The sequence below is a fragment of the Propithecus coquereli genome, unplaced genomic scaffold, assembly GCF_000956105.1.
Source record: "Propithecus coquereli isolate 6110/MARCELLA unplaced genomic scaffold, Pcoq_1.0 Scaffold90, whole genome shotgun sequence".
NCBI lineage: Eukaryota > Metazoa > Chordata > Mammalia > Primates > Indriidae > Propithecus > Propithecus coquereli.
In genome coordinates this window covers 3,718,602-3,740,308 of record NW_012155285.1, presented here as the reverse complement: position 1 = coordinate 3,740,308, position 21,707 = coordinate 3,718,602, and the positions used below count along the sequence as shown (strand labels likewise).

Here is a 21,707-nt window from a genome sequence, read left to right as displayed (position 1 = left end):
AAGAAGAAGAAGAAGAAGAAGAAGAAGAAAGCAAACATGGACATGAACCTGGCTTGTTCCGAGAACTCATAAAGTCCAGTGTGTCCGAAGCTTTGTGTGGAAGGGGCCGAGGAGCCAGGGGGCCAGGAAGCAACCAGGAGCCTGGTACTGACAGCCACGTGTGGGAAACCTACTGTTTTGTGCAAAATCCATCGTGTGCTCAGTTTGCCATTGTAGAAAGATTACTTGATCGACAGTGGATAAAGGACAGAAATAGGGCAAGACTGGTGGCAAGAGACCAAATAAAGGATGTTCCAATCCTCCAGGAGAGAAATGATAGGGACCTGCACTAAGGAAGAGGCAGTTGAAATAAAGAAGAGGGAATGGATTCCAGAAATATGTGGAAAGGTAGACTTCTCAGAACTGAACCTTATCAGATTGGTTGAGGGGTGAGGAAGAAAGAGGGAGCAAGGATGTCTCCGAGTTTTCTGATTTAGATGATGGCGAGTGGTAACTTCACTTGCTGAGGCTGGGAATGTTGTTGGAAGAATAGTTTTGGGGATAGGATAGAGAATTCCTTTAGGGGCATGTGGTTTATTGCCTGAAGTTCTAAGCAGTCATATAAATGGAGATAACCAATAGTGGTTGGACAGTTTCTTTTTCCATGAAGGGGAAACGTTTAAAGTATATCTCAGGCCTTGCAAAGGCCACACATTGTAGAGGGTCTCTGCTTTGGACTACTTCCTCTTGTCCCTTGGCAATCTCTGACCTTCAAGAAAGTACCAAAGCTTTAATTTTTCATTGAAAATTTCAGGGAAAAATTAATTTTTTTAACACTTTTATTCCCATTCTTCCACTATCACTTTCATATTACTTTTTTTTCCACAAAGAGAAACTTCTTAAAAATAAAACAAAGTGAACGTGATCACTTTCCAGAAGTCCTCTCTTTCCCAGTGAAATTCTCTTGGTTTCTTTTCAGTTTTTAACTTAGTCTCCAGTACCCAATTAAAGCATAGATCATCTCTGAGAGGCATTCCTTATAAAAGCAGAATGTGTGGTCAGGAAATGTCTCTGTTACATTTAAGTTAGAGGAGGGGAAAAGGGAAAAAGAGGGTTTGGGGAAAGGACTGGCCTGAAGTGCCCCCAAACCCTTCGGGATCCTGGTCCTTGAAACTGGAAGCTAACTGGGGCTCTTTCAGAAAGACAAGATCAAAAGGTCATTGTAGTGGAATTTATGGTATTTTTTCAACTTACTGCTTTCTGTTGGGGGAAGGATGTTAAAAAAGAAAGATAGTAATAAATACTTTCTCTGGGTTGCAGATATTTTGCAGATAAACTGATTTGGTAATGAAATGCTACTCTCAGAGAGGCAAGCTGATCATGATTATGTTTGCCCAACTCAGTAAATTTACTAAAAATCATTGAATTGTATACTTAAAATTGGTGAATTTTATGGTATATAAATTATACCTTAATAAAGTTATGGGAAAATAAGTAAATAAGATCCATCCTTGAGTAGAAATCAAATCTGTTTGCATTTGAAGGTATATAATGTTAGCAATCCTGGGAGAACGATGACAGGTAAGACAATGTTACTGTCACCAAGGAACCTACAATGCATTGGTTGCACTTAAAACTGTTGATAAATCTCTTCTTCTGCTCAGCATTGGTTAAGATATAGATAAGATGTATTTTCACTTCATGACTTAAAGCCAATAAAGAGAAACTTTGTGGAAAGCTTTGAATTTGCTAATAGAGTTGGAAAATTGGGTTTATGAAAAAAGACAAAATAATTGAAGGGAAAAAAAGAGCAAGACAGTCTACCATGGGGAATTCAGGGAATCCCATTGGTTCCTGAGGGAAGTTACGGGTCTTCCTTGCCTAGAGTCCTTCGGAAATAAGTTAGGCAGCCTTCTCTGTGCTGTCATAGCACTATAAATCTGCCTGTATCCAAAGACATAGACTTGATTAACTTGCTTTTTTAATGAGATTCTTTTTATGATCATAAATTTATGCCTGCTCATTATAGGAAATTTGGAAATTTGTTAAAGTATAAAGGAGAAAATTTAAATCGACCGCATCCACCACTCAGACAACATTTTTGTGTAAAAACAATAGTGCTATTCTTTGTAGTGCCCTGTGGGTTTGAGGAGGTGAGGAAGAATGCCAATTTTTACTTCTTTTCACCTTGATGCAGTATTAGAATTAATTTGTCTCTGAGTATATACCACTCTTACAGTGGATCATCACTGTTAAAGCCTGCATAATATTTCCCCTAGGGAATGTGCCTTATTTAAGCATTCCTCCATCTTTGAACCATCAGTATATAAGAATGCTATTGATGATTTCTTTTTTAAATCAGCATAACTTTCTCCAAATTTATGTTTTGGAATCCTGTGAATTACAGTCACTTAAGAATTCTCTAGAAAAAATTTTACCTCTTCTCCTCTTCAAAGGTGCTGGTCTATGGTTGGTGACCAACAAGAGGGACAGGACATTTCCATTGGCTCAGGGTGTGACTACAAGGCCATCATTGAACATGAAATCCTGCACGCTTTGGGATTTTACCACGAGCAGTCAAGGACTGACCGGGATGATTATGTCAACATTTGGTGGGATGAAATTATTCCAGGTGTGTTTGGGTAGAGATTGCTATTACCTTTATCACTGGCTGAGACCAATCCTGGAATGACCAGGCCAAATCTGTGTGTGGACAGGAGCTTCAGCCTCTCTAGCAGGAACACAGACCATGAACAGGTTACAATTTGTTGGCCTCTTTTGTGCGCTGTGCTGATCTGACCATGATTCATCACAGATAAGGGTCTCAGGGAATGGTGTATGTTGGTTAACTCAATGTGGGGCTTAACTGAAAGTTAATCAGAAGCTTTTGCTTTGTATCAGTGTTTTGTTGAAACTCTAAGACCCTGTCTAGTTTCCTGTCTTAATGAGTAAAGTGAATCAGGTCTCTGAGGATATTAGAGTCATTTTTCTGGATGTGAAATCTCCTGTGGCTCTGGAAGATTCCATGAGGTTTGGTTGACCATGCAATGACCCTATGTGACATACACCGGAATTATTTTTTAGTTGCTTTACCAAATCAATGATAGGTGTTTAAAAACAAAACAACAAAAATTAATACTTTTTATCTAAATTAACAATTGTGTTAATTCTGGCTAATTATCTGGGCTTTAGCTAATCAAAAGTTAATGGTTTTTTTCTTCCTCATTCCCTAAGAACCTCTCCTCTCCTGCCCTCACCTGTACTATTCAAAAGATAACACAGTTTTATGTTATATAGTGTGTAGTTATGTTATTCTAATAATTTCAATGTTCTTTAGTTTTGTTAGACTTCCTTGAATACTGATTTCCTTAATTGCTTGAGACAACTAAGTGGAGTGCTTTTGATTACATTAAAACATTATTTGTTGAATGGTTTCCTAATGTGCTAAAAAAAAAAAGTCAATGCTGCATTTCTGAAGATAAACAGCTTTTTAGTAGGAATTATTTTAGGGAGTGGAAAAGCATTGTGTTTTGGCAGTAAGAGACTAATGAAACTTTAATGTATTGAAAATGACTTAACTGTTACCACACATGGCTTCTTAAAGCAAATAATAGCCTCACGTAGGTATGTTTTACTTAGATCCCAATGTCATATGTAGATTCATTTGCTGTAGTGCATCTATAATAATTTTGCTTTTCAGTGCTTGGGAGAGCTGGTCAAGCTTAAAATTAAATATGAATCCTCAAAAGATTTTTGCCCGAACTATCTCATTTTGGAATAAGGTGGTCAGAGATTCTCACATAAGGTAGGGTTAGGGCTGTTCGATCATAGTGAAATCACCTGTGGGGTTTCTCAACCTGTGTCTTTCCAGTCCTTAATTTTCTGATGAGATAATTCTGCAAATGTGGAGTGGGAAAGAGGGAAACTGTGACTTGTGAAAGCCTAATAGGTCACAAGGTTTGAACCCACACACACACTCCCACCATCCTGCCACCCAAACACTGAGCCAGAGGCCAAGTACTGCTGTTATTCTTTGCCTCCTAGTCCAATCTAGAAAAGTTTTGGAGAGTATTCACCCAGAGATGAATTAACATATCAGACTTAACGTCCCTGTCTCCTAGGAGTAATTGGATCATAACCGGGTGTGTGTAGAGGGGCAAGGAGAATGGAGGCCCAGGTCAAAGGACAATCTCTGATTGTGGGACTCATGGTACTATTAGACTTTGTCTATACTTGCCTGCTGGCCTGAATTTCTTATCTTCCTGTACACATATTTGGCTTTGATGGAAATTTCATGAACAAACAGAAAACATTCCTAATTCTAAGTCTTACAGAAGACAACGCTTAGTGCTTTTAAGATGGTTTTAGGCCAGTTGAAGTCCCCTTTATCAGAGTAGCCGACACCCTTGCTCGGGTCATTTGCAGGCTTGCTCCGCTCTGGGTTGAGGATGGGTTGCTCAACACATATTTGCTCATCTCCTATCTATATTTTTGTCAGGTACAATTCCACATATCTAAATTGCCTGCAATCACTGGAGAACTGTTCTCAAAAGGGATATCAAATCCAATCAGATTTATAAACACAGGCAGTATTATTTCTCAGGGTCATTTATGAGTTTTATTGCATTTCATCTTCAGTCAATAACAATTTTACTGCTTAACCTAGGAAGGCACCGTACTGGCAATGTAGTTCACTCCCCAAGTGCATCTATCTTTCATGAGTCAGAATTGTTTTCCAAATGTATTCCCCTTCACTAGGGAAAAAGCTCAACTTCTGAGGTATAGCAGAGGTTGGCAAACCATAGCCCACGCACTATATCCATTTGCTTTGGTAAATAAAACTCTATAAGGACATAGTCATGCCCATTGGTTTATGTCTATGGCTGTTTTTGTACTACAATGGCAGAGTTGAGTAGTTGCAACAGAAAACGTATGGTTTGCAAACCAAAAATATTTTCTATCTGCTATAGAAAAAGTTTGCTGACTGACCCCTGGTTTATAGGAGCATATTCCTTGGATTATACTCTCTTTAAGGCTCTCAGCTGTTAGTTACCTGAAGGCAGGACTATTCCTGTCCTGTCCACGGTCAGGGGCTACCACCTCCCTCGTACAGCTCCCAGGAGATAGTAAGCACGACAAAAATGTGTTGAATCATTTTTTTAAAAATTATTCAAAACATTTATTTGTAAAACATTCTGATAAGAATCCTTGAATAATGAAGACTAAAATAATCTAATCTAATCTGATAGTTTTATGGAAAATTAAGTGAAACACATCTAGCGAGTTGAAAGTGCTTTGCTTCAGATGCCACTGAGAGTCACCAAGAAATCCCGTACTCAGCACCACCTTGACGCTCTTTACAATTCCATCACCTCAAATGACATCCTGGGACCAAGTGCTCTGGAAGGATTTACTTTCTCCTTCCCTGTTTGAGTCCTGTCCCACCTTTGAAGTGCTTTGATCCCTCTAGTAATCCCCAATTAAAACTCCAGTGCGTGGGAAGAATGAAACATCAGCATTTTGCTTTTACAGTTATAATAAAGTCTTGGTCAAGTTCTTGCTCAAACAAGGTCTTGCTCATTAGCTTTTCTGACAGCATTTGGAGGCTCCCTTGAGCACCACTGGGTCGCCCCATACTGCTTCTTCAGTCCTGCACGGACCTGTGTGTGAGGCAGTTACTTTTTCTTCTCTCTGATCATTAAAAACAACTGGATGGGGCGTTAGATAATGAGAAGAGCATGAGGATGGGAAGTTACGGCTGGAAGAGTTACGAGCATTCTCATTCAGTTTTCCTATCACTCCCAAAGAAGGAAATCAAATATCTGCAAACCTTTCCATTGCTGCAGCTGGAACAGTAAATTCCTGATCAATGCAAAAACCAACTGATCGGTTATTTTGTTCAGCTTTTCACATTTGCAACACATCCTATTTCACTCACATTAATCTTATACAAATATTTCCCTTTCTTATTTTGATAGAAAAACAAGTTTTCTTCTTCCTATTTTATTTTTCTCTCCATGAGGCTATTTTTGTAACAGAAGGGGGTGAGCCTTGATTGACAGGATGCCCCTCTCCTGCTTGCAGCTGCTTACTTTTCCCTCTGTCCCTCGAAGTTTCTTTTCCTAACCCACGAAGAACTAGCTAGGTACAGCTCTGGGCAGACTTGGTGGCTGATGTACTTGGCTATTAGAAAGATGTATCCTGAATATAATCAATTGGGAGCATTTTCCTGAATTCAAAAAGTCCTTTTCCTGCCATTTGGAATACCTGCCTTAGCTTTGCTATTTTACCTTCTCTTTCTGAAAGGCACATACACACACATACACTTTTATATACATTTATTTATAATGCATCTTTGACTTAAAAACATATATTTAATAATTTATAACATGTATATATTTGTGTTTTATAACATGCGTTTTATGGTCATTATAATTTTATGCATGTTATTATATATTAATAGCATATTAATAATCAATGATGTGTATTAATGTTATATTGATTAGAAAATAAGTATATTTATTTAAATCAAAGATGCATTATTTTCCTTTTCTGGAGCATCTCTGAGTATCTAGTTTAAGAGGACAGCATGAGGAAAATAATATGACTGAGCAGGACCTGTGGATTGTTTCCCTAACAGGTTACGAGCACAACTTTGACACCTACGATGACAACTTCATCACAGACCTCAACACGCCCTATGATTATGAGTCTGTGATGCATTATGCACCTTTCTCATTTAACAAGAATGACAGTGTTCCTACCATCACAGCCAAGATTCCTGAGTTTGACTCCATCATTGGGCAGCGCCTGGATTTCAGTGCCTTGGATTTAGAGAGGCTGAACCGAATGTACAACTGCAGTGAGTACCTCTGGGTCAGAGGACTGGGGAAACCAGCCTCAACAAAGATTCTCTCAACCTTAGAGGTTTCCTTTGCAATTTCCTTTCCTTTTCTTGAATGTCCTATTTAAGGAAACATGAATAAACTACATAACCTTAGTTGGTCAGTCTCTAGAGCAGAAAAAATTATAACACCTCCCTCATAGGGCGGTTATAAAAATCAAGTATGCAGTTGTGTTTTGTAAAGTCAAATTATTGGACAAAGGTGAGGAGCTATTATTGCCTACCTTTAGGCTCCTTTTGAAAGGTGCATCATTATGTAAAGATCAAGATATGTGATGGGCTTGGAAATATTTTGTATCCTGCAAAATGCTTTACCCAGGTTAGTCATCCTTAGAGTAAGCTAATCCTCTGGGCTGGGGTGTTTTCCAAGATGTTCCCACTATACAATCTTTGGTTCCACTCAGTAAGTGTGTGCAGAAGATGTAGTAAGAAGAAAGCCCAGTATTATAAGTACCTTAATATAAAGGCATGCATGGCTGGCATTCACATAAGCAAGGAATGGTTATAGGTCTTTTTATCTTGACTCTGTGAGGTCGGTAGGACTATGTCTATGTTGGCAAGTTCTAAAATTTAACTGATGACACTAGGATTTGCACTTGAGAAAAAGTAAAAAAAAAAAAAAAAAAGTGAAAGTCTCATGATCCTGTTGTATTGGAACAATGTGGTCTTAGTGGCTTCAGACATTAGCTATTTGGAATGCGATGCCTTACATTTTTAACCAGGTGACAAAAATGTCATTTGCAGCCACAACTCACACCCTTTTGGACCACTGTGCTTTTGAGAAGGCAAACATCTGTGGGATGATTCAGGGCACCAGAGATGATGCTGACTGGGTCCATGAGGACAGTTCCCAGGCTGGACAAGCGGATCACACCTTGCTGGGACGATGCGAAGGTCGGTAAAGGTGGAAAGTAAACACACTGAGGTGGTTCACCAAGTTTAGTTAGCTAATGCCAGCCAGCATGTTTTGCCTCAGTCAGAATGTTAGCTATCGAACCTGAAAAATCTCAATGAGGGCAAAGAACATTTCTCATATCTTAATTATTAACTCAGTAAAAAGCATCCAGGCTCTGGGCATGCAGAAGGAAAGATGCATTTAAGCAAAACTGACATGCACATGTGATTGATAAGATACGACTTTGTAAATAAGGGTAATGTCTCTAAAGTAGTAACCTCTAACAGAAACATAATGTGAGCCACATATGTAATGTCAATTTTTCTAATAGCCATATAAAAATTGAAAGGAAACAGGTGAAATTAATTTTATCAATGTATTTTATTTAGCCTAATATATCCAAAATATTAGCATTTCAACATGCAATCAATATAAAAATTGTTATGAGATGCTTCACTTCTTTATATTAATACTGAGTTTCTAATATCTGAGACATATTTTACCCCTACAGCAATCTCAGACTGGACTGGCCACAGTTCAAGCACTCAACAGCCACACATGTCTGGCAGCCACCATGTTGGCTAACACAGCTTCGGATAGTTCCTATATATGGTTTGCGTGGTGAAAAAGCCATAAAGTCAGATAGTCCTGGTTTGAAATTTGACTCTACGACTTACTAATTGTGGCCACAGGGAGTTGTATGTGTGCTCCCCCCCGCCCTTTGTTTTTAACATCTTGGCTTTTCTAAACCCCTCTGAACATCAAGACACTGTCACTGACTTCAGAGTGAGGAGGAAGGGAAGGCATACACAGCACCCACGTGCAGACCAGCAGCTTCTCTCTAGTTTTCCGTCTTGCTTGCTAATAGCATCCTTTTCTTATGTGCCTGCCATTGAAATCAGCATCTCAACCCTATTTGGAAGCAGGTGGCGGAACGGATTATAATAGCTTTTTAAAGACAATACTGTTGTGAAATGCCTTAGTCCATGACTGTCTCAGAGTTGGTTACAGTCTCTCCCCAGAAGGGACCCAGCCTGTCACCCAGATGCCAGGCCACCAGAGGGAATGTCAGAGGTCATAAGCCACTGCCACGCTTCCTCTGTCCTTGGCAGAGGGTGAAAGTCTCTCTCACATGTCAGATTATCAAACATATCATCCCAAGGGTCCAGAGGTTGATCCAAATCTATAGAAGTTCTCTCTAGATTTCTCTTGCAGCCTCTAATCCAGCCTCTCCCGTGGGCTTGCTGCTAGGCTAATGTACAATTTCCAGCTAAGCAGAACAGTGATGTTCATATGAGAAGAACCTGCTAGAAGAATGTTCTAGCACCCTAGTAAGAAAGGAAAGGACCACACCCCAGAAGAAATATCTGGAAAAGCTCTACTGGATAAATTGACTAATCATTATGCTACTTCCACAGGAGGCATTTAATGGAACTATGTTCCTCTGCTAGAGAGCTCTTGCATTGTCCAAGTAGATGCATAGACTCAAATATCTTGAAAGATCCCTTAGGAGAGAACACACCTCCCATTTGAAACCCAGAGAAATGAGTGAACACTTAGTTATTGGCAGAGTTGGGGCAAGAATTGAGGCCTCCTGAGTCTTGGGCTTGAGTTATTTGATTTTGACTTCATACTTCCTGGTATAACTGAACAGGAATTCGTGAGCAAGGATCACCTGGAAACCTTCTTAGCCTTGTGAGCTCTTCTGTTTATTTTAACTCAAGCATTCAGTAATTTATAATTCAGTAATTTATAATGCAGAGGTCACAAACTAGTGAGTTCAAATATTGGAAAGACCATATGGGAAATATAATTTTTCCTGATGTAATATTAAAGCCATTAAGATACTTTTAAACTTTATGGAAAGTTTATTTAAACCATCAATGCTTGCTGCCAATATGAAAGGCAAGTGCCTCGTGTGTGAGGTAGGAAGAAGCAGAGAGTACTGGGGAGTATTGCAGAGTACCAGGGAGTATTGCAGAGTACCCAGCACTGTACTATACACTCACTTTATTTTTATCTTGTGAAATGTTTTGATTGGAACATTTTGTTAAGGGATTGAGTGCTGGAATACAGTTTGAAGGACTTCTTTATATGCAAGAATTTTTCAGTGTTCTTGACTTTAAAAAGTGTGCCGTTTTCCAAATGATGTTTGTTTAGCTGCTTGCTTGCTTTTAAGGGAAAGAGTTTTGAGCCATCTGAGTTAGGCAGACCCCATCTCTGGCACTAATGTAGATACTTTTCACCGTGTTTTTCAGTGTTCTTTCAGAGCTTTCCTTTACATTCAGGAGAAACCTTCAATTAGTACCTAATAGGTCTTGAATGCCCCTTCTTGTAATAAAAATGATTCTTTATCACTGATAATACACCCAGTTATTAGGCTATCAATAGGGGAAATTGAATTCTTATCATTGTGAATATTTAAAATCCAAATCCCAAACCTCTGAATCCTACAATTTCTTATACAACAAAGAGAGTAACTCTTTTCCTTGAAATGAATCTCTAATTTGAACAATGACGTCAATGAGGAAAATAGAATTCATCTGACAGACATCAAATTCTGTCAAACTTTGCTTGAAGCCTGTGTTTCTTTAAGTCCAGGGTATATATTTCACAACTTTGGGACAAAGGCAATCAAAAGAGACAGGAGAGAGATTTACCCGTTCGTTAGCCAGTGACTATGTGCATTGAGATTGAGAATATTTACTGACGAATGACCTTCTTTTTATTCTCCCCAGAAGAGTTCTAGCTTTTCTTGCCTGGATAATGGCTGTTCTTCGCTGTTTCACGTTGCCTGGGGTGGGGGAAGCCAGAGATGTGATGTTGGGGTGCTCTTTCCCTAGGCGCCGGCTACTCCATGCAATTCGACACCAGCTCAGGCTCAGCAGAAGAGGCGGCCCTGCTGGAGTCTCGGATTCTTTACCCAAAGAGGACGCAGCAGTGCCTGCAGTTTTTCTATAAAATGACGGGAAGCCCTTCAGACAGACTCGTCGTCTGGGTCAGGAGGGATGACAGCACCGGCGAAGTTCGCAAGCTGGTCAAGGTGAAGACTTTTCGAGGTACTTAGAGGTGTTCACGCAAGGATCGATCGGTTTGGCTTAAAATCTGGGATGTGCTCCTTCTCTTCCTTCCCTTCTCTTCCCTTTTCACCCTTTCTCCCTCTTCCTTCCTCCCTTTCTCCTCCCGCTCTTCCTCTTCTTCCTTCTCCTCCTCCACCTCCTTTCTTCATCTTCTAAGAGCCCAGACCGGCATGTTTGAATGTCTGGCATGTTTTAATCACTCCATGAATGTTTAACCATTCAGAAATTAAAGCAGCAGCATTGAGGGTTTAGGTGAGGCTGAAATAACTTTTGTAAGAGGCCAATCAGAACATAGAAATCCAGTTTTTACTACCACTTCGGAGATGGCCAGGGCCAGGCCTGAGAAAATGGGTGATTCGGGGGTGGCGATCAGAAGGGAAAAGGGAAGTGGCGGTGGATGCTGCTGGAGAGAGAGGAGGTAAATTGTTGACGGCAGGTGTTTTTGCATTTGTTTCAGAAAACTGAACGATGCCATTATTTAATACATGAAGTAACTACAAGCCTACTTATGAAGTTGGTGGGAAATAAGTAATTTGTAAATATTAATACTAACTTCACTATAATCATTTACATGTTCTAAAGTGTTACTTTGTACATTTCTATAAGAATGTCAGCATGAATACCTTAAAATACTAAGCTAGGCAGTCGGATGTGTGGATAATCTGGCCATAAGTCAGTATCCAGGGTTCTAAAGCTAAGCATTTACGTTCTTTTGTTGTGGTGGTGGTTTATTCATAACTAGGAAAAGAGAGACAAGCTTTCCTACTTTTCCACTCAACAAAGAATTTCTGAATTGAAATGAGTCCGGAGAAAGGAATTATTTTTTGTATGTCTCTAGAAGAAACTGCTACTCTTAAAGGGAGGAAGCTTCCTTAGAGGTCACTGCTAAGAACAAACGCCCAAATCACCTGTATCCAAGCCATTCTGTGGGCTACCTGGGAACTCCACAGATAATGGTTTTGAGGGGATCATTTTTCTGGCTGAAATGTGTCATAGCTGCTTTGATGGGAAAATGACAGCTAGATGCCCTTTAAGAGTTGAGAATCTGTTATATTGCCAAGGATTGTAAATATTAAATGAGAAAATGAGTTAGTGTTTCAATACTATCGATGGGACCTCACTTTCAGCTAAAGCTAATAATGTTATCTTTGTAAGCATAAAATCAACCAGATAAACATCTCATGCTTAATTTAGATTTTTACACTGCTGTGCTTTGTGTTCCATTGAATTCAAAGTATGTCTTTGTAAGTTCCCTGAAAGCACCATATAAATGGATTTTTAAAATAGTGCATTCTGATACTGGCTTGTCAATGAAACTTTCCTAAAAGGTTAATTGAATATGACTTAGTGTTATGTGGTATTCGTCCCCACCTGGGATGTAGCATTTTTCTTCTGCTCTTTAAGCCCAATGCTAGGGCACATCCTGGGCAAAATATCAAAGTAGGGGAATATCTTTGGGGAATTATGAGCTGCTCTCCCCTGGCAGTTTCCCCTCCCCCAGTATCCGTAAGCTCCTGGCTTCTTATGCTGTTCAGTGCAGGACCACATGATCTAGAAGAGCCTTGTCACCCTCTTACCTCAGCTTTTTATTCAAAATTCCTACTTCTCAGTCCGGTGTGGTGGCTCACACCTGTAATCCTAGCACTCTGGGAGGCTGAGGTAGGAGGATAGCTTGAGGTCCCTTTCTCCCTCTTTTCAGGAGGGAGTTTCAGGAGTTCAAAACCAGCCTGAGCAAGAGTGAGCCCCATCTCTACAAAAAATAGAAAAATTAGCCAGTGTGGTGTCACACGCCTGTAGTTCCAGCTACTCGAGAGGCTGAGGCAGGAGGATTGTTTGAGCCGAGGAATTTGAGGTTGCTGTGAGCTATGATGACACTACGGTATTCTAGCCTGGGTGACAGAGTAAGACCCTGTCTAAATAAATATATACATACATACAATTTTCCTTTACTAGACATGTAAAGTTATTTAACCAGTTTATAATAGTACCTGTTTTATGGAGTTGTTGTGAGGATTAAGTGAGCTAGTTTATGGAAAGCGCTTGGCACAGTGCCAGACTCACAGTAAGTATTCATTAAGCATTGGCCACAGTTGTCACCATGACTTTACTCTGTCCTCAGGAGATGCTGACCATAACTGGAAAATTGCCCACGTGACGCTCAGAGAGGAAAAGAAGTTTCGCTACCTTTTCCAGGGCACAAAAGGCAGCCCTCAGGACTCAAGTGGGGGGATTTACCTGGATGACATCACTCTGACAGAAACCCCCTGCCCCACAGGGGTTTGGATAGTGCGGAATTTCTCCCAGGTCCTTGAGAACATGAGCCAAGGGGACAAGCTGCAGAGCCCTCGATTCTACAATTCAGAGGGATATGGTTTTGGCTTGACATTATACCCCCAAGGCAGGGCAGACTCCAGCAGATCCGGCTACGTGAGACTTGCTTTCCACTTGTGCAGTGGGGAGAATGACGCTATCCTGGAGTGGCCAGTGGAAAACAGACAGGCGATAATAACGATACTTGACCAGGAACCCGACGCCAGAAACAGGATGTCCTCAAGCATGGTGTTCACTACCTCCACCTCCCATACATCTTCAGGTGGGTGGTTTGAGCGTAAATAAGAGCTGCCCTCCAACCCGGAAGGGCCCACAGATGAGATTCTCATCAGTGTAAGAAAGAATAACATTCCTTTAACATTTTCTCCTTGGACGTATCAACAACATAGTCACGTTGGAGTATCAAGTTAAAATTTCCAATGCCATCTTATCCTCCTTCTTTTCCCTAAATTCACTCATCACGCATCTACTGCAGGATTACCATGTGCCAAACTCTATGCTAGGTACTTAGAATACAAGCAAATCTGGTGATTCCTGCCTCATTGGGCTCAGTCTAATTGAGAAGACAGATGCTGCTAATCATTTATCAAATACTCAGAACTTGCTTGTCTCGGTGGAGAGCTAATGTACTTACTTCTAAAATATTACTGAATGTCAGTGTGTTCACGAAATAAACTTACATCAGTAAAGGAATGTTGTATTTTTTCCAAAAGAAAAGCATTAAGCCTTAGAAGGAAGAAGCCATAGCTCTTCTTCTCTCTTCATTAAGAAAATCACTCAGTGAACACTTTATCATTCAGAGCTGTGATTCTTTGCCCTTCCCACCTCCCAATTCTGAATTTTAATTCTCCTGGAAAGAGTAAATAACCTGATTCTTTCCAACATATTTTTTTCCTGATTAACAAAGCCCTATATCCTTATTAAAGACAAACTGCAAAGTGAAGTATAAAGAGGTAATGTGATTTTATGTTACCTAAAATCTTGCAGCGATAAATGGTTCTGTCATCTGGGACAGGCCATCCAGGGTGGGAACCTATCATGCGGACTGTGATTGTTTTAGAAGCATCGACTGGGGCTGGAACAGTTTCATCTCCCACCAAATGCTGGAAAGGAGGAGTTTCCTTAAAAATGATGACCTCATCATGTTCGTGGACTTTGAAGGTACTTTTGTTGGTCTTTCTAAATAAATAACTCTATGCTCTGAGTACTTTACTGATTTGGCACTTATTTCAAAGCAACTCAGGAGGGTGGGATCTTTTTTTAGGACAAGGTTAAAAAACGACAACAACAACAACAAAGATGTGTTGTAGGAGAACCACATTTTATTCTATTGGTCAAGGACTCATATTTTTATTTTAACGGTCCTTAGGAGAAACTAAAATTTTAATGTCATCTTTTTGATAATTTATCAACTATAACATTTGCTTATTTCAATTTAGTTTTAATCAGTCTATCCATGGTAGTGTTGTGCTTCTTTTTGCAAGTTCAATCTATAAAAACGTGATCGGAATACTTTAAAATAAAAATAGCTATTATTATGATAATCAGCTGGATTCAAAGCCGCTTTTCCATGTCACTAAGGATGATGTCCGTGAGGGACAGAAACAGCCCAGGGAACTTTCTGCAGAAGCAGAAGTTAGTTGTGGTTGGTTATTAACCCTGAATCTTCCTCACGACCTTTTGTCTTTCCCAAAGATATCACGCATCTTACCCAAACTGAAGTTCCCACTAAAGGCAAAATGCTGAGTCCCCAAGGCCTCGTTCTCCAAGGCCAGGAGCAGCGGGCCTCCGAAGAAGGTTCAGAGCTGGCTGTGTCAGTGGAAGCCCAACCCGGAGGCCTGGGCCAAGGGCAGCCCGGCCGACAGAAGCGGTCAGTGGAGAACACGGGCCCCTTGGAGGACCACAACTGGCCACAGTACTTCAGAGACCCGTGTGACCCCAACCCTTGCCAGAACGAAGGCATCTGTGTGAACGTGAAGGGCATGGCGAGCTGCAGGTAGGCTCTGCGGCAGGGGGCAGGTGGGGCAGCCGACCGGAGCCGAGCGTGTGCTCACCCCTGCGCAAGGCACCGTTCACGGGGCAGGGCAAAGGCAACGTCACACGGTCAACTGCACATGGTTTTCCTTGACCCTGCAGAGGTGTGTCCTGGATCCAGGGGCTTATGCTGTCAGGGCGGAGGAGACCCAAGTCTCCCGTCTCTCATCCTTGGTCCCTTTCCCACCTCTGGGGCATGGTCGACATCATCCTGGACATTGTTGGAAATTCTCAATCCACCACAGCACTCACAAACGACCCAGAGCTTTTAGCCTAGAGACTTTCTACTCTGACCTGCTACAGTAGGACTCAAGACCAAGCCAAAATCTCCCCTGACTGCAGATGTTATGATTAGTTATTAATTTTCTTCATTAGTTCTATAGTCTGTCAATTCTGTTGTACTGTTATTATAGTTATGTTTTCAATAATAGTGATAAGAACATCTGGTATTTCTTGACCACTTGCTGTGTGTCCTGTGCTCTCTCCTGAGCAGTTTACGTGCGTGATTTAAATGAATCCCCACTGCCACCCTGTGACGTCAGGGCTCTTCTTAGCCCCACTTAGTGTATCAAGAAGTTGAAGCTGAGAAAGTTTAAGTCATTTGTCTAAAATTACACAGATGGAAAATGCTGGAGCTGGGATGTGCCCCCAGGTCTGTCTCTCTGCACAGTTTGCTGTACTTAATAGTTCTTTTTATAATGTTTGCTTGCATGGAAACCTAAAAAATGTTTCATAAAAGGATGTACGTGATGACAGAGGTATGGGTCGCATTTGAACAGTAGCGGATGTGGGAACCATTCTGCTTGTCTCAAAAATCTACATTTCCTCTGAGTTCTTTTCAATCTCTACTTTGTTTCTTCTTTTTTAAACTTTTATTTTGAAATACTTTTAGACTTACAGATACAGTGCGAACATACTACAGAGAGTTCCCCCATACCCTCACCTGGCTTTCCCCGTTGTTAACATCTTACACAGAACATAGTCCAATTAGCGAAGCCAAGCAGTGGACATGGGTACCATGCTGCGAACTAAACCACAGACCTTATTTGGATTTCCTGTTTTTGCACTAATGGCCTTTTTCTGTTCCAGGATCCAATTCGGGATTCCACATGATATTTGGTTTCTATGTTTCCTAGTCTCCTCCAATCTGGGACAGTTCCTCAGTCTTCTCTTGTCTTTTATTGCTTTGACACTTTTGAAGAATATGGGTCAGGTGTTTTTTTTTTTGTAATTTTTTTGTTAATCTGGGTTTATCTTGTTTTCTCATGGTTAGATCGAGGCTATGCATTTTTGGAGAGATTAGTGAAGACATGGCATGCCCTCCTCAGTGTACTGTGTGAGTGGGTACCAGATGCCAGTATGCGTTGCTGCTGGTGGTGCTAACCGTCACCACCAGGCCAACGGGGGCTCCCCCGGGCCTCTCTGCTGCAGTTACCATCCCTCCGTCTGTGATTAATATATATTGTGGGAGAGAGATTCCAAGATCTTGGAGACAACTTGCTTTTCCTCAAATCCTCACCCACTAATTCCAGCATCCATCGGTGGATCCTGCCTGCAGTAGTCACCACTTGGATCTTCTAATGGTGATTTCCTGTTGCCTCCACTTCCTCCACATTCAGGACGTCGAATTCTTCCATGAAGAGTAACGGCTCCTTCTCTGCACTAATTTATTTGTACAATTATTTATGTCACCAAGGAATCATAAACATCTATTTTATTCTGGGGGCTATATTACAATCATTCCATGATTTATTTTCTTGCTCCTGTTGTTCCAGCTTTGGCCTTTGGAAGCTCTTCCAGGTTGGCTCCAGTGCTCTTTCGACAGACACCATACTTTGATGAACACAATCTTCATTTCTGGCACCACGGGATGCTCCAGTCTCATCTTTTATTTTCCCTGCCCCAGTCCTAGCATCTAGCACTTCTACAAGGAGCCCTTTGTTTCCTTTTATTGGAGAAGCCCCACCTTGTTTCTGGGCTCCAAAGCTGTGGGTCTGCACCTCTTTGCTTGATAGGCCCCTGGGTGCCAGATTCCAACACGTGCCCTGCTTGCTTCAACCCTTCCAGGCGAAGGAAGGCCAGGGGTTGCCACTTGCATGTCAGCCTCTAGTCAGCCTAATTATTCCTCTTCTACAAGCCTGCAGCTTGGAGTTTGTGGAATAAGGTTTTCTAAGTAACCCTAGGAAATATAATTAAGCTGTATTTGGAGGACGCTAGGTCAGAAAAACATTGAACACACTTACTATTACCCAGTGATTTCTAATAAGCCAATTCCCAGGCTGGAGATGAGGCCTTGAAAGGTAATATCACTCAGAATTACTAAAAGGGGATGTTGACTTCTGATTGTTTCATTCTGCTCTGTGGAATTCTGCTGAGTAGACTTTCCAATAGGAATGTTTGGAATAAAGGCTGGAATTGTTATGGTGGATTGGATAAAGCACTACCATAATCCTTAGGTTCTGGGATTAGTCGATCTTTATACCAAATAACATTTTTTAAAAAGGTGTGGCTATTACGTGCCTACTGTGTGCCAAATACATTGATATGTGCAATGTCCTCATTATCTCATGTGAACTTCAAGGCAACCTTGTGAGATAGTGGCAGTACACTAGCCTTCTAGTGGCATTTTAATTACTATTGTTTAGAAGTTTCCATGCTACAACTAATGCACTAAGTCAGAATTTATCTGAGGAATTTCCCCATAGCTGATTATTTTAGCCAGTGTCAGGTACTATATTCCTTAAGTATCCCAAACTTCCTCCTGAATCCTCGGTGGCCCAGAGTACTAAGTCTGAAGTCATACCTCTAGGGACCAAACTTGAAGTGTGAAACACTTGCTGACAGTGTGACCTTGAGCAAATTATTTAACCTCACTGTACAATGAGAATGATGAGAATGGCCTGGTAATAACCTTGACCACCAAGGATCGTTGCGGGATAGGATGAATCGATTCATACACAGCACTTGAAATGGAACCGAGCATGGAACCGCTCAGTGTTTGCTGCTGTCAGCGCTGCAGCGATGCTTGTTGCTAGGATGCGCCTGTGGCCGAGGTAGCTCTCACACTCCCCTGTGTCCTGTTCCCTCAGGTGCGTCTCTGGACACGCTTTCTTCTACACGGGAGAGCGCTGCCAGGCCATGCAGGTGCACGGCAGTGTTCTGGGCCTGATGATCGGAGGCACTGCTGGCGTGGTCTTCTTGACCTTCACCATCATCTCCATCCTTCGCCAAACGACAAGGCAGTGACCCGCCCGCTGGCCTGGGCCAGACTGCAGAAGCACCTGCTCCACTCAGGTCTTCCCTTCCTGTGCTCAGCGCAGTTTGGGACAGTTTTTATCAGCCTTGCTTAGAATGGGGCCTCCAAAGACCAAGGCCTGCAGTCCTACGTGTGACCCTTATCATTTTTCTGCCCCCTACATGGTTCTGTTACCCTGCTATGTGCTCCTAATGTATCTAATGTGTCCTGTGACAACACTCATCATGCTGAACTGTAAATCACTTGTTCAATCGACTGTCTTTCCCTCGGACTGCAGGCTCCATGAAGGCATGTCATCCTCATTGACCGTGCAAGCCCCAGTGCCTAGACACGGGCCTGCCTGGCGCATTGTGGGCACTCAATAAAGGTTGAATGAATGAACCAATAAATGAATGAATAACTAAGATATAGAAACTCTCTCATGTCTATTTCAGATCAGATATATATGATGAAATCCATATGTTGCTTATATTAGATTCAAATATTCATTTTTCATCAGACATAATTGCCTTATTATTCTTTTAAGACCTTGTTGAAGGATTTGAAATAAAGATTCCTCTGGGCAGCAGGGCCTCAGAGCATCTGCTTTCACCTTTCTCTGATGTTGAGGAAAGGGCTCTAATAAATTCAACAAATATTTGGTTGATACCTTCTATGTGTCCAGCATTGTTAAGTGTGGGTGTGCACGTTCACGTTGGAGGGTAGGGGTGTCCAAAAGCTCTCTTCCAGATCAATTTAAGTTTTAGAGTATATTTTATATGCTATTCATGTATAAAATTACCATAATAACAAATCAATGGTAATAGGTAGAAGAGAACTTTAAAAAAGTATATTTAGATACACTTTCTTTCCATAGTTCCTGAAGGGATAAAATCTAGCTGGGGTGAGAAAGTTTCGAGGTAGATTGAGTAGAAAGGAAAGCTGAAGTTCCCATCCGTAGACAGTTAAGAGCCAGCTCTAGAAGTTTAATACGAGAAAAGATTTCAAGGAGCCTGAGTGGTCCAGGCTTTAGGTGACCAGGCTTCCTAAGTAGAGACTTTATGGCAATTCCATAGAATTAAAATGCACTGGAAACAAAATGAGGGATTAAGACGAGTCCCTTGGATGCAAAGGTGTGCGTGGGAACAATCTGTAGCAGATGAAAAGAGCACCTCCCCAGGGCAATGCCTCTCAGACTTGAAGTGCATCAGGATCCCCTGGAGGGCCGGTTACAACACACATTGCAGGGCCCCACCCCCGGGTTCTAGACTAGTAGACCTAGGGTGGGTGTGAGAGTCTGCATTCCTAACAAGTTCCCGGGCCATGCTGATGCTGCCCCGGATACACACACGCTTACAGAACCACTCCTCTGTGGGTAGAAAATGGGTGTGGAAGTCAGGCATCCGGGCTGCAGGCTCACATTGAAAATCTAGCTAACTGTGCAATTTTAATAAGAAATCATTTAAGCTCTTGGTCTTAGTTTACTAATCTTGTCAAATGGAAATAATGGTTGACTACCTTCATCCACCCAACCTTACCACCTACAGGGTTGCAGAGTAATAACATGGATTATGGATATGAACATATTTTAGAGTTCAAAATGTATGCAAATATCGCTGTTAAATTTTCAGACTGGTTGGGAAGCTATCTCATCACCAGCCCAGTCGTATATCTCCGAAGACCAAATTGGAAAGAGATTCCAGCTTTGTTTCTCAATGTGCTTTATGATCTTGCAAATTCACAACTGACTTCACAGTCAGGCCTGAAGAAAATTGTTCCCTCGATGCTCTACTCAGTGTCTGACCTCGGAAGTGAGCTCCAGGCACTGTCGCTGCTGTGGTGGTGGTTTTCCTTTTGTTTTATTAAAAGGGATGTGCTCTGGGCCAAGCCTGGCTTAGATCTGGTTCAGCTCGGAGGAAGAAACCCCATCACAAACCAAGGATGTTTCTTATACACAAGAGTTTTTCTCTAGAGGAAGCAGAAGCCCAAATGCCAAGGTGACCTAGTATTTTGATCTAGCACTACCAATTACAACTGCTAGGTCAAAATAATGATAAAGATTTAACAGAGTGATGGTAAAACACTTTGATATTTTTCCACAGACTCTCAAACAGCACCATACATACTACCTAGGTTCATCTCTTTGGGTGATTAGTGGTCATCTCTGTTGAGAGATTAATGATCTGCTTCATCATAGATCAGACATGGTATTCAGATTTTCTTTGAGCCCAAAGTCCCCAATCATTCCAGGAGGACCAGCGGATACGTTACTCTTTTAAGGTGTTGGGGTGGTGATGGGGGAGTGGATGCGGGTAATGGGGAGGGGGGAAGAGAAATAAGCATTTCATCATTTCTAGGCAGTGCGGAATTTGGGATTTAGATGAGTGACTTGAAAAAGTGGGAAATCCTCCCTGTGTCTGGGTGTTTGGCTTCTTTGGTCTTATATAGTGGGAATGGGTCAGAGTTGCTTGAATGTCTGAAATTGTCTCATGCTTCCCCCAGCCTATTCCTTAGACCTCCCCACTGGCTCATTTCCTTCCGTGAATTAACCTGAACCAATCTGGCCATTCACAAATATCAGTTTCTTTGGGTAACATCTGGAGGCTCTGATAGTTACAAATGGGTGGGAACTGTAGCCCCCTTCCCAACAATGTTAAAACGAATCAAGATTCAAAGTGAATTCTGCCACACATTCACATTCATTAGCTCTCAAGCCCCCAAATAGTCATCCAGTATGTTTTGTAGGTGTGGTGAGGTCTCTGCTCTGTGCTTTTGAGCTCTACGAGCATCGTGGAGTAAAGGTTCATTCTAGGCATGTGCAAGCAAATAATCCTAAGGCCAGGCTCAGGCAACTGTCTACCCCAGGGTGTTTGAACCTCAGCACTACTACTATTTTGAGCTGGATGGTCTTTGCTGTGAGGGCTGTTCCGTGTATTGTAGGACGTGTAGCAGCGTCCCTGGCCTCTACTTCCTGGATGCCAGGAGCACACCCTCCCCAGCTGTGACAATCAAAAATCTCTTGGAAGTTGACAAGTGTCCCCTGAGGTGCAAAATCATCTCCAGTTGGGAACCACTAGTCCAGGTGGATGAGACAATGCAATCTTCTGTTACGTGAGGGAGACCCAGGACCAAATAGAGTCCTAACAGAAGATTCTACCCCAAAAGTAAGATCACTGGGCTGGCCAGAGTTTTGTACCTACAGCTATCCTGATAATTCTATTTTACCAATGCAAAGATTATTTCTATCGT

General features: G+C 41.6%; 1 protein-coding gene across 1 annotated transcript in view; it reads left to right on the top strand.

Annotated features, from left to right (window-relative positions):
- Positions 1–19,131, top strand: part of MEP1A (meprin A, alpha (PABA peptide hydrolase)) — a 57,868-nt gene extending 38,737 nt beyond the window's left edge. Inside the window, exons 7-14 of the mRNA XM_012664654.1 lie at positions 2,436–2,611; positions 6,620–6,841; positions 7,628–7,777; positions 10,622–10,837; positions 12,978–13,451; positions 14,177–14,350; positions 14,885–15,185; positions 18,313–19,131. Coding sequence (XP_012520108.1) covers positions 2,436–2,611; positions 6,620–6,841; positions 7,628–7,777; positions 10,622–10,837; positions 12,978–13,451; positions 14,177–14,350; positions 14,885–15,185; positions 18,313–18,469 — 1,870 coding nt within the window. The 3' untranslated portion in view covers positions 18,470–19,131. The remainder of the gene's footprint in view (positions 1–2,435; positions 2,612–6,619; positions 6,842–7,627; positions 7,778–10,621; positions 10,838–12,977; positions 13,452–14,176; positions 14,351–14,884; positions 15,186–18,312) is intronic.
- The last annotated feature ends 2,576 nt before the right edge of the window (positions 19,132–21,707 follow it).